This window comes from Cotesia glomerata, linkage group LG8, assembly GCF_020080835.1.
Source record: "Cotesia glomerata isolate CgM1 linkage group LG8, MPM_Cglom_v2.3, whole genome shotgun sequence".
NCBI lineage: Eukaryota > Metazoa > Arthropoda > Insecta > Hymenoptera > Braconidae > Cotesia > Cotesia glomerata.
Window position 1 is genome coordinate 2,776,042 of NC_058165.1, and position 16,582 is coordinate 2,792,623.

The 16,582-nt window shown below is 29.6% G+C and overlaps 1 protein-coding gene across 1 annotated transcript; it reads left to right on the forward strand.

Moving 5' to 3' along the window:
* The first annotated feature begins 7,498 nt into the window (after positions 1-7,498).
* Positions 7,499-15,425, forward strand: LOC123271063 (arf-GAP with coiled-coil, ANK repeat and PH domain-containing protein 2). The gene is made up of 8 exons (XM_044737292.1): positions 7,499-7,677; positions 8,048-8,105; positions 8,194-8,252; positions 8,642-8,815; positions 9,886-10,918; positions 11,681-12,373; positions 14,891-14,990; positions 15,096-15,425. The coding sequence occupies exons 1-8, from the start codon at positions 7,625-7,627 to the stop codon at positions 15,383-15,385; spliced, it is 2,460 nt and encodes an 819-aa protein (XP_044593227.1). The 5' UTR covers positions 7,499-7,624; the 3' UTR covers positions 15,386-15,425.
* Positions 15,426-16,582: the final 1,157 nt, after the last annotated feature.

The following is a 16,582-nucleotide window of genomic DNA, read 5'->3' on the forward strand; positions in this document are numbered from 1 at the left end:
TCATCAATATTAAATTGTTTAAATTATTTTAAATTAAAATAAAGAATTTTGACGAATATTGGGAAGGCTAAAATTAAAAAAAAATTTTAACATTAGGAAGTTTTAAAAATTTTACTACTTTGCGTGAATCTTCTTAAGGAGGTTCGAGTGAGTCTAATGTAGAAAATAATTTCCAACTTTGAGCTTTGAAATTAAGTATCCGTATAAATAAATACGTAATTTATCTAATCCCAAAATTTAAAAAAGATTCACCGTTTAGTTACTTAGATATTCAATTTTAAAAATCACATATTTTATCTCCTTAAACACGGGCTCTTATTACGGACAAACGTTTTGTCGAGACTTTAATTATTTTTTTCAATATTAACCTCCCAACTTTAACGGATAAAAAACTATACACAAGAAACTTGGATTATTGCAAAATATAAAAACAATTTAATAATAATACATTACCGATATAATTTTTGAAATATTTAAAGTCAAATTTTATGTTTGTAACTGGTTTATCGTCAGCCATTTATTCGAATAAAGATTTGACAACATCGCGTCAACAGCTGAGAAAAAACAAAAGGATAGAAATATAGTTACAGAGAGAGAAATGTTTAACTCACACACTCATCCACGTCTCAGGTTATGGGTATAATCAAGCGCGCTATTGCCAAATCTGTTTATTTATTCCGGCAAGTAATAAATACCAAAGTCATTTTATTACTCTACTTTATTAAATAAGTAAAAATCATCAATATTAAATTGTTTAAATTATTTTAAATTAAAATAAAGAATTTTGACGAATATTGGGAAGGCTAAAATTAAAAAAAAATTTTAACATTAGGAAGTTTTAAAAATTTTACTACTTTGCGTGAATCTTCTTAAGGAGGTTCGAGTGAGTCTAATGTAGAAAATAATTTCCAACTTTGAGCTTTGAAATTAAGTATCCGTATAAATAAATACGTAATTTATCTAATCCCAAAATTTAAAAAAGATTCACCGTTTAGTTACTTAGATATTCAATTTTAAAAATCACATATTTTATCTCCTTAAACACGGGCTCTTATTACGGACAAACGTTTTGTCGAGACTTTAATTATTTTTTTCAATATTAACCTCCCAACTTTAACAGATAAAAAACTATACACAAGAAACTTGGATTATTGCAAAATATAAAAATAATTTAATAATAATACATTACCGATATAATTTTTGAAATATTTAAAGTCAAATTTTATGTTTGTAACTGGTTTATCGTCAGCCATTTATTCGAATAAAGATTTGACAACATCGCGTCAACAGCTGAGAAAAAACAAAAGGATAGAAATATAGTTACAGAGAGATAAATGTTTAACTCACACACTCATCCACGTCTCAGGTTATGGGTACAGTCAAGCGCGCTATTGCCAAATCTGTTTATTTATTCCGGCAAGTAATAAATACCAAAGTCATTTTATTACTCTACTTTATTAAATAAGTAAAAATCATCAATTATTAAATTGTTTAAATTATTTTAAATTAAAATAAAGAATTTTGACGAATGTTGGGAAGGCTAAAATTAAAAAAAATTTTTAACATTATTTTGACTCATTACCCGTGTAAAAAAAAATTGTCCCAAAAATGTGACATAGCTTGGGACATCCAAACGTGACACAATTTGGGACAATTTTGGGACATCTTAGAAATAAACAGAAATTTTAAAATAGTGCATTTAAGTAATTTTTCGTCAATTTTACGTATTTTTTTAAAGATTTTCAGAGAACTTTAAATCAGTTGGAAATAAGTAAATTAATGACAAAAAAACGCCATTCTTAATACAAGTCGGTAACATCGAAAAAAAAATTTAATCGTGTTTTACAGGTTTTTTTTTTTCAAATTTGTAACTGCAATTTTCCCTATTTTTTTGGTTTTTTGAGATTTTTTCAATTTTTAAACGTTAACGGGGCACTGGGCTAATTAACGTTCAGATTTAGATTCAGTAAATTAAAATACAAAAGAATCATACTTGATCCGGGTCCACAAGAATTTTTTCATCGCCGTGACTGCAGTTTTATGCATTTTTTTGGGGTTTTTTGCATTATGCTCAAAATTGGAGGGTTACCGGGTCAAACGGACTTGAAATTCGGATTCAGTGGGTCAATATTCATTTCGATAGGTAGGTGCAATCCAAAGTACATACCAATTTTTTTTGTGTGCCGGAGTTATGTATGATCATATATTTTGGATATATTCTATGTTACAACTATATTTATTAGAATATTTGTCAGACAATTAAAAATTTAAAAAATTTAGGCATTATAACGATATCACAATATTTGATTATAAAAATATACAATGTTATAATTTTTTTTATCAACTGTTGTTTTATTAAAAAGTATAAAAATTACGATAAAATAGTGTCATTTATTGTTTTCTTGTAATTAATGAAATTTATCTCAGAGGCAATTTATTGAAAGGGTTCAGCTATCAATCTATCTTATAGAAAATTGAATTCTTTACAAAAAAGGTCCTTTGCAATTTAGGTGTCAAATCAAAAGTTTAGGAGAAAAAATCAAAAAACCACGACTTTTGAGCAAAAATCGAATGTACAATTTTTTACTGGCGAGGTAACTCATAAATTGGAAATAAACTGTCAGAGCTTTTAAAGAGGAAGGATTCCTCTACAACTTCTGCCCATGGTCAAATGAATATCATGAAATGTCGCTATGCTATAGATAATTTAAGCAAAAAAAATTATTTTAACGGGTTAATTATATGGGAAAACTTTAAATTCATCCAGCGAGTACTTAAAATTGAAATTAAGAACTATCCCTTGGTGAGAATTTTTTTTTCTATGTTCAGAACAATATTCCGTCAATAGAGTGAGAAAAAAAAAATAGTCGTCTCAAATGAAGCACCCTAATATATATGCATTGGGAGATGAAACTCAGTGAACGGACTGTACGTCCTATACTTCCTTAAAGGAGAGAAAAGCTGGATATCTTGGGCTACTGCGCTCAGTCTCAACATAATTAATTTTATTATCATTTCTATCTACACGGTGAGAAATTTCCATTATTTTTTATTCTGCATGGATTTTAGATATTACAATGGTGCATATTACTAGTGAACCTTATTGACTCAGAATGAAATTCTACAATGGCCCATAGTAATTTCCGAAACAAATGAAATCAGACATAGTAAATGGTAGAAATTGAAATGTACCATAGTAAAATGAAATATGCAATAATTTAAATTTCCGAATGTACTATAGCAAAAAAAATAAGAAAACGTTTGTAATAGTATATTACATACCTAGGCCAGTAAAATAAGAAAAGTCTCAGATCACATGTAATTGTTGGCCGAGGCGAAGCCGAGGTTGACAAACATGTGATCTGAGGCTTTCTTATTTACTGGCCAAGGTGTGTATACTATTTTTCTGCTCGACGTAGCCGGAATGTGGCAACTTTGTTTAGCGCAGTGGCCAGAAAGTTGCCACTTTCCGGCTGGAGGGCAGAAAAAAAATAAAAAATTTTAGAGTAATAGTATATTACACACCTAGGGAAGTAAAGTAAGAAATGTCTTAGATCACATGTAATTGTTGGCCGAGGCGAAGCCGAGGTCAACAAACATGTGATCTGAGGCTTTCTTATTTACTTCCCGTGGAGTGTATACTATTTTTTTGCTCGACGAAGGCAGGAAGCGGCACTTTCGTTTAGCGCAGCGGGCCGAAAGTTGACGCTTTCTGCCCGTCGAGCAAAAAAAAATGTTTTTAGCAATCAAAAAAAATATCAAACCAAACAAGATTTTTTTTGTTTGCAATAATTTTTAAAAATATTTTTTTAAAATATAGTTTTTTTTATTTTTTTTTTTTTCATTTTTAACAATGTAGGATTTATTTTGACAGTTAATTTTATTATGAATAATTATAAACACAATATATAACTTTTAAATTATTTTTTATTATTATTAGAAGTGTCGGTTGCAGGTTAACCATCAAATGTTTGTTTTCATTTTAATTTTTCACGGTAAATTATTAAATATTTTATTATTTATGAATCTTACAAATTTTCATTAACTATTCATGTGTTGATGGATTTATAAACTAATATTTATTTAAAACTTAATGTTTATTGCAATTTTCATAACACCGTTAACCACTACTGATAGCGTCTGTAGACTTATGTTGACAAAACAAAAAACAGCACGAAAAAATGAAAGAGCGCGCGTCGCGACTGACGCGCATACGTTTACTATGGGACATTTGAAAATTTCATAGTCACAATTTTAAATTTAAATCGAGTACACGTGACTAAATGTGAAACTTTTTTATAAATTTTTATTGTCGACTGAGCAACAGAAATTTTACTATGGAACTATAATGAAAAGTTTTAAGCACACTAACAGTTTTTGTTCTGTCAGTTTACGAAAATTTTTTATATATGTTTATGTAACAGTTGCATGGTCAAATTTACTATGGTCCCTAGTAAATATTGATTGGTACAATATGATATTCTTAAATTTTTATGGTAATATTTTGAATTGAGTCATTAAGGTTCAGTCTTATTATGTATGCATAGTAAATTTCTACAGAAATTTCTCACCGTGTAAGGAGTCGGCTCAAGTAAAGTATACTTTAAATGAAAAAAATAAAATTAGCAAGAGAAAATTAAATATCTTGCTCTACTCACTGCGTCCACCATTTTATAACAAATTTGTCAAAGAAAAAATAGTCTTCTGTTAATTTAGTCTGCCGATATGTACCCTTTGGCAAGGTCATCGTCAATGCGATTTCTAAGTATTTTATGCACGGAGAAAAATCCTACTTTTATGTATGGTCGTTGTAAAATGATGTCTTAGAGATATATCATTGAAAATGTGTTCAGATTATTATTAAGGCATAGTTGTAATATTTATTACTACTTTTGTAACTAAATAAACTTTTCTAAATAATTAATACTGTTAAAATTATTTTTTTTAAACATAATTTATGGTAATAAATTGGCAAGAAAATAAAAATAAAAAAAAAATTGAAATTTTAAATTAAAAAAAATTTTTTTTTTATTTTTCAGCTACTATTATTATTATTATTATTTATTATTACCAGTAGTACAGTTTGCTGTTAGCAGGACTCTTTTACATTTTTCTCTTAAATCTAATAAATTTTTAATAACACAACATTTTAAATATATAAATATACTCATAAAATTCACTTTTTTTATAAATAACTAAACATTTATAGGTTTCTTTTAGTTCATGCATCTTCTTTGGTTATCTCTCCTTTGGATATATTATCTGTATCTTTTAGATCTTATTACCCTGTATCTTTTCGTCGTTCTATCTCCTTGAAGTAAATGCAAATTTCTTTGATTGGAGGACCTCTCAGTAGCTGTCTTATGCATGCATCCAGGTCTGCTTGATACTTTCCTTCTATGAGCTTTTGGAGCGCGGTTCCAACTTTAGCGGAGCACAATTTTCTAGCCTCCGCACAGATGAACAAGTGATTGAGTGCCTCAAGTTCTGTTGTGTAAATCCTGCAGTTAGTGTTACGGTAGCTCTTTTTGTGTGCTTTACCATAATTTCCGCACCTTAGTCGAGTCCATATTTCTTTCATCCAGCCGTCAAGAGATGGATCGTTCCAGTAAGGTTCCGTACCTGTGCTTGTTTTAACAAATTTATATATTTGACTGAAAGAGGACTCCATAATTTTCTTGTTGTTGTTGTTGTTCTGCTGGTTGTTAAGGTGTTGTAAGCCTGCGTTAAGACGTTCTTCAATTTGGCTTGAGTCTGCTTTATTACACGCTTTATATTAGCTTCACTTGTATGTCAGTTTGTCAGTATGTCAGAAACTCTCCGTGGGTAATCTGCGCGCCTGCGGCCTTTCTTGGTTCTGGTAGCCGTTTCTCAGGCTCGCTCTCCGAAATCGAACTCTGATTCCCCGTATTTATAATATTTATAAATAATTATTTTTTATTAGCTTCACTTGTATGTCAGTATGTCAGTATGTCAGTATGTAACTCTCCGTGGGTAATTTGCGCGCCTGAATATTTTTGATAATCAACAAATAATAGTTTTAAAAAAAAAACTAAAAAATCACGCTTTTATAAATAAACCAAACTGAAAGTAAAAAAGTTTGGAAAATCCAAAAGTGCACGCCTCATAACGCTCAATCATTTTTTAAGAAAAAAATTAATTGTGTAATTGATTAAAAAAAAAAAATTATAATTAAGTAATTTCTTACAGAGTATTTTTTATTTTTTTTCTAAATATCGGCGCCCTTTTTTCTTGTCATATGCGCACGCAGTCTAAAAAAATCTAGCTTGATCAAGTGGCGCCATAGTTTTCACGTGACAAATAAGAAAAGTTCGTTTGGCTTTGTACGGTTGTATCCGTGAATTTTAATAAAAATTCAATTTAAAAAAAAATACATAAGCTAGGCCACTGATATGAAATACGGACCCAGTTCATCGAATTCTTAAACTAATAAAAAAGGTCCAGTCTTGAAATATCAATTTGTTCGGGAGTAATCGTTGGTACATCCAAAATGGGGTGACATCCGGACGTCCACGTAAAATTTTTTTCAAAATGGTTTTTTTTTCAAAATAGCAACATGAAATGATTTTAGAAAGTAAAAGATGGTTTAATTTAAGTGTTTTTCGGTGTACATCGACTTATATTATTGAATTAGTGTAATATGGTTGTGATAGAGGCATTTAAAGATCACAAAATTGCTTGATCTTGACGAGTCGAGTATAAAGCACAACCTCACGCGCTTCGCGCTGTGAGGCGTGCAAAATAAATAATAGTTTAAAAAAACTAAAAACACGCTTTTTATAGAAAACCAAACTAAAAAATAGAAAATAAATTTAAATTAAGAATAGTGTTAAAAATTTCAATAAATATAAATTAATAATAGTGTAAATAAAAAAAATGTATTTTATTTTAAAAAAAGCGTGAGGTGCATGGTGTCAATAGTTATAAATATTTTATTGACAGATATGAGTAGAGTGATTATCATTTTGATAATATCTTAAAAAGCACCCCACGCTTTTTTTAAAATAAAATACATTTTTTTTATTTACACTATTATTAATTTATATTTATTGAAATTTTTAACACTATTCTTAATTTAAATTTATTTTCTATTTTTTAGTTTGGTTTTCTATAAAAAGCGTGTTTTTAGTTTTTTTAAACTATTATTTATTCCAGATTAAATTAGGAACATCCTCACACTTCATCTCTTTCAGTGCTTTCATCCAGTCTTTGCTCCATTTTGAGGGATTACCGTTTAAAATGCTCCTGCACTCTTCTCTGAGACATTTTTTTGGCCATTTTTCAGCTACTAAATAAAATAATTAATTTATTAACTTTAGTATTTTTAAAGTTTCAAACTTAGCGCTTTACGCTAAGACTTGCGCAGAATTGTAAACCGATAAATTACACACAACACCCGAAGGTACTCGAAAGCGCCCGAAGTAAATCGAGTGTTTACATGTAGGCACGATCACAGTGAAAAATAATTTCGTTTACTTAATTTATATTTACATTTAAAAATATTAATTTAATTATTTGTTTCTTTATTAATTACCGAATTTATGAAAACTTTAAAAGTAAATAAATTTGTTTGGATAAATTAATAAATAAATAAAATAAAATCATGAAGACTTTGATAGACTTTGATGAATGTCTTCGAGATACTCCAAAATTTCGGTATTATTTTCTTTTATTTTATTATTATTATTTTTTTCAATTTTACTAGTGAGTTTATTATAAATCATTATTAATTAATTAATTAATTTAATCAGTCAATAAAAATTTTTTGGATCAGCTGTTAATTTCTTTGTTCACGCTCTGTATTGTTTACTTGTTACTTTCACGCAATTTTTTTTTAATTATCCATTGTTATATTTTTTATAAAATTTTAATTTTCTAAATTTTATTTTTATTTTTATGATTTACAATTTTATGGCTATTTTTTAATTTTTTTTTTAAATAAATTTGTTTTTAAAAAATGTCAATTTTTTTTTAATAATTTATTTTTTTATAAAATTTATAAAATTAATTTTTATTTTAATTTTAGATCATGCATCGAAACTGTCGAAGGAAATATAGATCAGCTGGAGCAAAAATTAGACAAGGTAAATTAAATAACTATTGTTATTATTTATTAGTTTATTTATTATTATTGTTAAATTGATCGTGTTAACGGTAGATTGTTTTTTATAGGTATTAAAATATTGTAATTTAATGATTGATGCTGGAAAAACATTCGTCGGACAACAGAAGTAAGTTTTTTTTTTTATTCGTAGTTTTTTTTTTTTTTATGCTGGTCAGAAATGTATGAGTCATTTCGACTTTCGCACCAATTATTGACAGTTGTATAATATAAGGATATGTCATATCCGTTTTAATTTTTTTATTACAAAAATTTTATTATTAAAAATTAGTATTTTATAAAAATAAATTTAGCAGACATTTAAAAATTTTTAGAATTTTTCTTATTAAAAAAATTGAAAAAAAATTCCACATGTAGAAAATTTAAAAAACAATTTTTTTTAATATTTTTTTTAGCTCTAATTTAATTAATAAAAAAAAATGTAAAAAATTATTTAATGTCTATAATGCTAGTTTTACTATCATTATTTTATATTGTTTATAAATAATATTTTTTCAGCCAGTTCACTAGCAGCCTGTGGGAATTATCTCAATACTTTACCGATGATGAAAAAGTAATGAGTTTTTTAAATAAATTAATCCAGGCATTGCAAGAAATGAATAAATTCCACACAATACTGTTGGATCAAGCATCGAGAACAGTTGTTAGAGACCTCAGTGCTTTTATAAAAAGGTATTATTATAATAATAACTATTGTCGATAATTACAGTGTGGTGAGTGACCTGACTGTTTCTTTGAGGAATTGTGGGCACAAAGATTTAAAAAAAAAATTTCTTTATTTTAAAATTCATTTTTAGTTTTTTGAATTTAAGTTATAAGTTTAAGTTCAAATTCTAACTGAAACATAAGAAATACGGGAAAAATTGTAAGGACCATTTTTATTTTAATAATTAAAAATTAAAACAAACCAGTAACTTTGCAGTCACTATGTGACTGCCGTGATTTATGAACTGTAAAAAATTAAAATTTTAGTTTATTAAATAATGACTTTTGTTAAATTGCATTGTATTTTTTTAGATATTGACGTTTTTAAAGATATAAGCTCATTCCGACGTTACACTCATCAAAAGCTTTCATTTGAGTACCCACATGCATTTTCATATATTTCTCATATATACATATAGACATATATATAATACATTAGGGTGTGCCAAAATGTAACTTCCGTGAAGAACCTTTTAAAATTGGAATTTTGAGTTCTGCTTTTAAAAGCAGCTGTGTTTAGGCCTTTCCTTAGATATTTTTGAGTGAGACGATAAATTTGATTTTCATAGAATTTTTTTAACAAGAGCTTAGTTTGGGCACTTCCGCTGAAAATTCAAAATTTGGCCGGAAGTGCCCAATTAAATCTCCTGCTAAAAAATTCTATGAAAATCAAATTTATTGTATCACCCCAAAATATCTTAGGAAATGCCTAAGCACAGCTGCTTTTAAAAGCGGAACTCAAAATTTCAATTTTATAAGATTCTTCACGAAAGTTACATTTTGGCACACCCTAATAATACATATAAATATATGAAATATATGAAAAATTGATGTGGGTACTCAAATGAAAGGTCTCGACGAGTGTAACATCAAGATGAGCTTATATCTCTAAAAATCCCAATATTTTACAAGATACGCGGTCATTTCTTAATTATGTATCTAGAGATAGAGCATTTTCGAATGCAGCCTAAATAAACACATTTTTCAAAATAAATTATAAAAAAAATTTATCTTAATTTAAATTAATAAAATTCCAGTGACGTCAAAAAAGCCAAAGAATCCCGTCACTACTTCGAGAAAATCTCCAACGACCTGGACATCGCTTTAAACCGCAACTCCCAAGTCCCCAAAACCCGGCCATCTGAGTCCGAAGAAGCCTCAAATATCCTCTCAGCTACCCGATCATGTTTCCGCCACACCGCTTTAGACTACGTCCACTCCCTAACAATGTTACAATCCCGCCGACGTCACGAAATCCTCGGCTCCTTACTCAACTACATGCACGCGTGCTTCACCTACTACCACCAAGGCTCAGACCTAGCCCAGGACTTAGATTCCTTTTTAAAGGACCTAAGCGAGGACTTGATAACAATGCGCCAGGAATCTTCAAAGCTAGAAAAAGAAATGGAGAACCGCCACGTGTATGTAACCAGCCGTGATTTGGTTCCTTCAATTACCGAAGGTCCAAATAAGAAACGAATGGAAGGATATTTATTCAAGCGGACCAGCAACGCCTTCAAGACCTGGAACCGCAGGTGGTTCTGCTTAAAAGACCACCAATTAGTCTACAAAAAACGAACTGGAGATGATGAGTACACAGTAATGGAAGAAGACTTGCGTCTCTGTACAGTAAAGTCAATCGTAGATTGCGAGCGACGTAATTGCTTTGAAGTCTTGAGTCCCACTAAGAGTCATATTCTTCAGGCTGATAGTGAAGAGATGTACCTTGCTTGGGTAACAGCGATGCAGCAGGCTATTGGCGCTGCAATTCAACGAGGCACTAGTTCTTATACACTGTCTCCAATTAAGACGTTGGAGTTCCAAAGGAACAATTCAAGAGGACCTATTAGACCAGGTCCTAAATTAAAAACCAGAGTTTGGGAGCAATTATTGAAGATTCCAGGGAATGACACTTGCTGTGACTGCGGGAGTTTAAATCCTAAGTGGGCTAGCATCAACCTGGGCATCACTTTGTGCATAGAGTGCTCTGGGATCCATCGGAGCCTCGGTGTTCACTATAGTAAAGTCAGGTCATTGACCTTAGATGACTGGGAGCCGGAGATTTTGAAGGTACTGTCATATAATTGTTTTTTTTTTTTTATTTAATTGTTTGTACATAAGTACATTAGCTTTTAGCTATTCATATTTACACGGAAAAAAGTAAACTGTAATATTCACTCGGATTCCGGTTAATTTTTATAGTTTCAAACAGTAAAGCGGACATCTGGGTGGCAAAAATATAAATATTACAGAACTTAATGTAGAAAGTATAAAAGCCACAATTTATAATTTAATATTCTAAATAAGTGATTAGTAGCTGTCATTGTAGTAAATAACGACTCTTTCATCTTAAAAAATTACAGTTTCAAACAGTAAAAATTGCCATTTCAATATATAGTCGATATTATGAGGAGAAGGGGAACTGAGATTAGAAGGGGGTCTCCCTCTAGGAGAATTTAACGTTTCAAACAGTAAAAATTATACTTTTAAAATATACATTTTAACAGTCCTAGCAAGTCAATAATTACAGTTTGATTTTTAGCGTCGCGTCATTTTAAATAAATTAAAAAATTTATTTCATTTTAGTTTTCAATGCTCCAAATAGAAATGTTTTTTTACTTTGGTAATAAATTTTTTTTCGTAACAAAATAACAATTTTTCAAATAAAAACATGCCCGAGATAGCAAAAAACATCCTTACAGAGAATCACCCATATACAATTTCCGATGGTAGTTTTTCCCATAACCGAACTGATGTAACTACAAATGAATATTCAATAGAAATTGTTACAAATTTCGGCACCTTGAATTTCACATTATTTTTCTTTGTTAGGTAATGGCTGAATTAGGGAACAATGTTGTTAATAATGTCTACGAAGCGGTGAAGATTGATCAGGAAGTTACTAAAGCGACTCCTAAGTGTATTAACAGCATCCGCGAAGCTTGGATCAAAGCTAAATATGTTGATAAGAAGTTTGTTAAGCCTTTTGATAATTCTGTAGTTCCTGCGAGTGGCCAGAGGGATATTATGCGCTTCAGGAAGTGGAGTGTTAGGAAACTTAGGAGAAGGCCGAGGAGTCATAGGAAGATTGGGAAGAATAAAGAAGGGATTAATGAAGTTGATGATGAAGTTTGCGAGGATGAGGATAGTTCTGTTAGCTCTGATGATAAGGAACAAAAGAACTCTTTGGTGGAGGGCAAGGAAGTGGGGATAGAGGGGGATAAAGAGGAGGTTGATAAAAAGGAGGATAAAGAGGATGTTTTGATGTTTGGGTGTGATTTACCCAAACCATTTATTGAAAGTAACCTTGAGCTTAGCTCGGATCAGGATTCTACTGCGGGAGAGGAAGAGGAGTTTGCGGAGGAGGAGGATATTGAAAATTTATACCCTGATATGTTGCTGTATAAAGCTGCGGAGGCACATAACCTGCCGGTTATGTGCACTGCTTTGGCTGCTGGGGCTGATAAAATGTGGTGCAATGTTAATGACAGGGGACGTACTGCACTTCATCAGGCGATTATTAGTGTAAGTTACTTTTTTTTAATTATTTATTAAAATAAGCTTATTGGTAATATAGTGTTTTGAAATATTCATTGAAAAAATTAAAAAAGTACACTTTGCAAATTATATATCTATAGATTACTGAGAAATTGAAACTAGCAACCTTACAGTCACTGTGTAACTTGAGAAGAATAAATAAATAAAATTTTGGTTTATTAAATAATGAATTTTGGAAATTGCACTGTACTTTCTTAAATATAGATATTTTTAAAGATATAAGCTCGTCTTGATGTTACGCTCATTAAGTGCTTTCATTTGAGTACCCACATGGCATTTTTTATATATTTTATATATATGGTATTTGTGAAATATATAAATATATAAAATATATGAAAAATTGATACGGGTGCTCGAATGAAAGGTCTCGATAAGAGTAACATCAGGATGAGCTTATATCGTTAAAAATGTTGCTAGTTGACAAGATAGCAATGTCATTTCTTAATTATTGACATTTTTAAAGATATAAGCTCATCCTGACGTTACACTCTTCGAGAGCTTTCATTTGAGTACCCACATGCATTTTCATATATTTTTCATATATACATATATATAATATATGTAAATATATAAAAAATTGATGTGGGTACTCAAATGAAAGGTCTCGATGAGTGTAATGTCGAAGTGAGATTATATCATTAAAAATGTCTCTGGTCGACAAGATACGAGGTCATTTCTTAATTATTGACATTTTTAAAGATATAAACTCATTCCGATGTTACACTCTTCGAGAGCTTTCATTTGAGTACCCACATGCATTTTCATATATTTTTCATATATACATATATATAATATATGTAAATATATAAAAAATTGATGTGGGTACTCAAATGAAAGGTCTCGATGAGTGTAATGTCGAGGTGAGCTTATATCTTTAAAAATGTCAGTAGTTGACAAAATACAAGGTCGTTTCTTAATTATTGATATTTTTGAAGATATAAGCTCATTTCAAAGTTACATTCATCAAGAGCTTTTAGTTGAATACCCACATACATTTTTGATATATTTTTCATATATACATATATATAATATATATAAATATATGAAAAATTGATGTGGGTACTCAAATGAAAGGTCTCGATGAGCGCAATGTCGGAGTTAGATTATATCTTTACAAATGTCAATAGTTAACAAGATATAATGTAATTTCTTAATTATTGACATTTTTGAAGATATAAGCTCATCTCGATGTTACACTCGTCAAGACCTTTTATTTAAGTACCCACATGGCATTATTTATATATTTTATATATATGGTATTTGTGAAATATATAAATATCGCGTGCCTAATGCCAAAAGGGCGTATTACAGCAGTTAGATAAGGTTTTATGCCAAAAGGGCGTATAAAAAAATTTTTTTTTGCGATTCTTTCTAGAATCGCTCGAAATGTAAAGATCTGCAAAAAAAAAATTTTTGACGTACTAACGCCAAAAGGGCGTAATATACGCCCTTTTGGCTTTAGGACGTACTAACGCCAAAAGGGCGTATAAAAAAAATCAGGATTTTTCAAAATTTCGAACAATAGTCTTCCAAATTGTTCGGAGAAAATTTGTATAAAAAAAATTTTTTAAAAGTCAACATTTTCGATGGTAGTAACTTCAAATTTTCATCATCTTGGACAGACCAATGATTAAAAAAGCATATGAATTAAAAATTTTTTCGCGTACTAAAATGTTCATATTTTTTATAAATTTATTTTTTTTTCAGACGAAAATTTAAAAGATGCACGTATAGAAGGTGCAGGAATTGTACCCCAATAAACTTTCCGTATTTTGATATTAGTTTTTTCTAGTATTTTTTAACTTCGAATTATTATAATAATTTCTTGCCCGCAATAGCTGCAATAAAAGATATATTTTTGTTTAATTGTATACTTTAAGCGCAAGCGTAGGTATGCTCTACTCGCCTAAAAATTCAAACCACCGATTCCGTTGCGTAAAATTGGTGTTAAAATCCATAATATGTATGCATCGAATGAAAAACACCTTAACGGGAAGTTAAAAATTATACGCCCTTTTGGTTTTAGATCACTAAATTTTCAGTGTACTAAAGCCAAAAGGGCGTATAACTTGAGACATACGCCCTTTAGGCTTTGGAAATTTTTTTTTCATTTTTAGGCTTAGAACATGTTTACAAAAGGATTGGCACAAAAAAAAAATTGTACGCCCTTTTGGTTTTGCAAAGCCAAAAGGGCGTATAACTTTTTATACGCCCTTTTGGCATTAGGCACGCGATATATAAAATATATGAAAAATTGATGTGGGTACTCAAATGAAAGGTTTCAATGAGTGTAACATCGGGATGAGCTTATTTCTTTAAAAATGTCATTAGTTCACAAGATACAAGATCATTTCTTAATTATGTATGCGAATAAACTAAGCAATTGTTTTTTAATATTTGACATAAATGCCCTTAATTTGTCACTGAAAATTATTGATTATTTTTAAATTGTTGATTTTATTATTTTTTTATTTATTTTTATAGGGGTCTGTGATGTCGTGTGAATATTTGATTTTAAATGGTGCTAAAATCAATTGTCAAGATGCTGAAGGTAAAACTCCGCTGTATTTGGCTACTGAATTAGGTATTTATTTTTGCTTTTATTATTGAGCTGGGGAAATTTTCAATTATATTGAGAAATAAAAAAAAAAATATTGGAAAATTTGAAAAATTTTAATAAATTTTTCAGGTCACACAGCGCAAGTGTGTTTACTATTGAAACACCGCGCAGATCAGCACATCGAAGACGAAAGTGGAGTGAAACCATTGTCAATAGCTGTAAAAGAAGCTAACGCAGATATTGTTACTCTGTTAAGACTAGGATTATTGAACGAAGAGATGAAAGACTCTGAAATAGGTATTACCGGGGACGAAACGTTCAATGATGTAGTTCGCGACTTTAGTCAATTGGCTTGTTCTCATCCCGAACGCTTACATCGTCGCAATGAAGGAAGTAATGTACAAAATACGCCTGAATAATTATATAAAGTTTTCTTTTATGTATTTATTCCATTCCACACTTAAAAAAAAATTAACTTGAACCAAGAGAAAAATTATTTAATTAAAATTTACTAAACTCAAGAAAAGTTTTTTAGTTAAAAAATTTTTGGTAATTATACAGAAGTGAAGTTCTACCTATTTTAGATCAAATTGGAATAAAATAAAACTCAAAAAATTTATTTTTTTGAATAATTTTTTTTAGTAATTTTTTACAAGTAGGGTTGGGTCAACTCCATTTTTTTGGCCATAACTAGGTAAAAAATTTACATTTCTTAATTTTTTTCAAACTTTTCTTGTTTTTACGGCGCATTTTGCCTTTAAAAGTTAGTAAAAAATTTGGTTCTTATGTTTTTGGATAAAATTTCTATTTTATCTTTTTTTTTTGATATTTTTTATATATTTTTCAGTAGATTTCATAGAAATCTAACTATTGCATTGGTCTTCATGACGGAACTTTTGAAAAATTTTGCTTCAAAAGTTTATATATGTATGTATTTATATATATCAATACATCACGAGATGAACTAAAAATCAAGCACAACATAGAAAATATAATTTTTTTTTAATTTAATAATTTTATTTAATCAACTGCCAGGCGCGGATTCGAATCCCAAGCTGGTCTTAGAAACCAGCTTGGTTGAGATTTGGCCTTGCCGCGTAGGTTAAGATTTTTTCAAACCAAAAAGACCCCAACGTACCACTCCCAACAATTATTAAAGTCGGCGATATGACCGATTAAAGAAAAAAAAAAAAAATTATGAGCGACCTTTCAAAATTTAAATTTTGAACTGAAACTTTCAGAAACTTATTTTTTTTTGGTCTATAAAATTATACCGTAACGAGAAAAAAAATTAAAAAAAAAAAAATTCAATTTTTGACGATTTTTGAAATTTTAAAAAATTTGGAGTGACCTCTTAAAAATTTTTTTTTAAGCTGTCCTTTGTTGAGGACTCTTAAAACATCAAAAACTAACATTTTTTCACTCGAGACTAAGAAAAAAAAAATAGTCGGTTTTTTTGGGCCACCTTAATATATATATATATATACGATATAATCGGCATTGTCTCTTTTCTAACTCTCGTAATTCTATACGGATCTCAATAAAACGTAACATACTTATTCTTAGGACGATTTCCGAGGTTAAGTTCTAAGATGAGCCAAATCTGTCGATTAGTT

What these genes read in the sequence shown, in the direction of transcription:
- LOC123271063 (XM_044737292.1), top strand. Translation starts at nt 7,625, where the DNA reads ATGAAGACTTTGATAGACTTTGATGAATGTCTTCGAGATACTCCAAAA. An exon ending in CGAGATACTCCAAAATTTCG is followed by an intron (nt 7,678 to 8,047) that starts GTATTATTTTCT and finishes TTTTAATTTTAG; the next exon opens with ATCATGCATCGAAACTGTCG. An exon ending in ACATTCGTCGGACAACAGAA is followed by an intron (nt 8,253 to 8,641) that starts GTAAGTTTTTTT and finishes ATATTTTTTCAG; the next exon opens with CCAGTTCACTAGCAGCCTGT.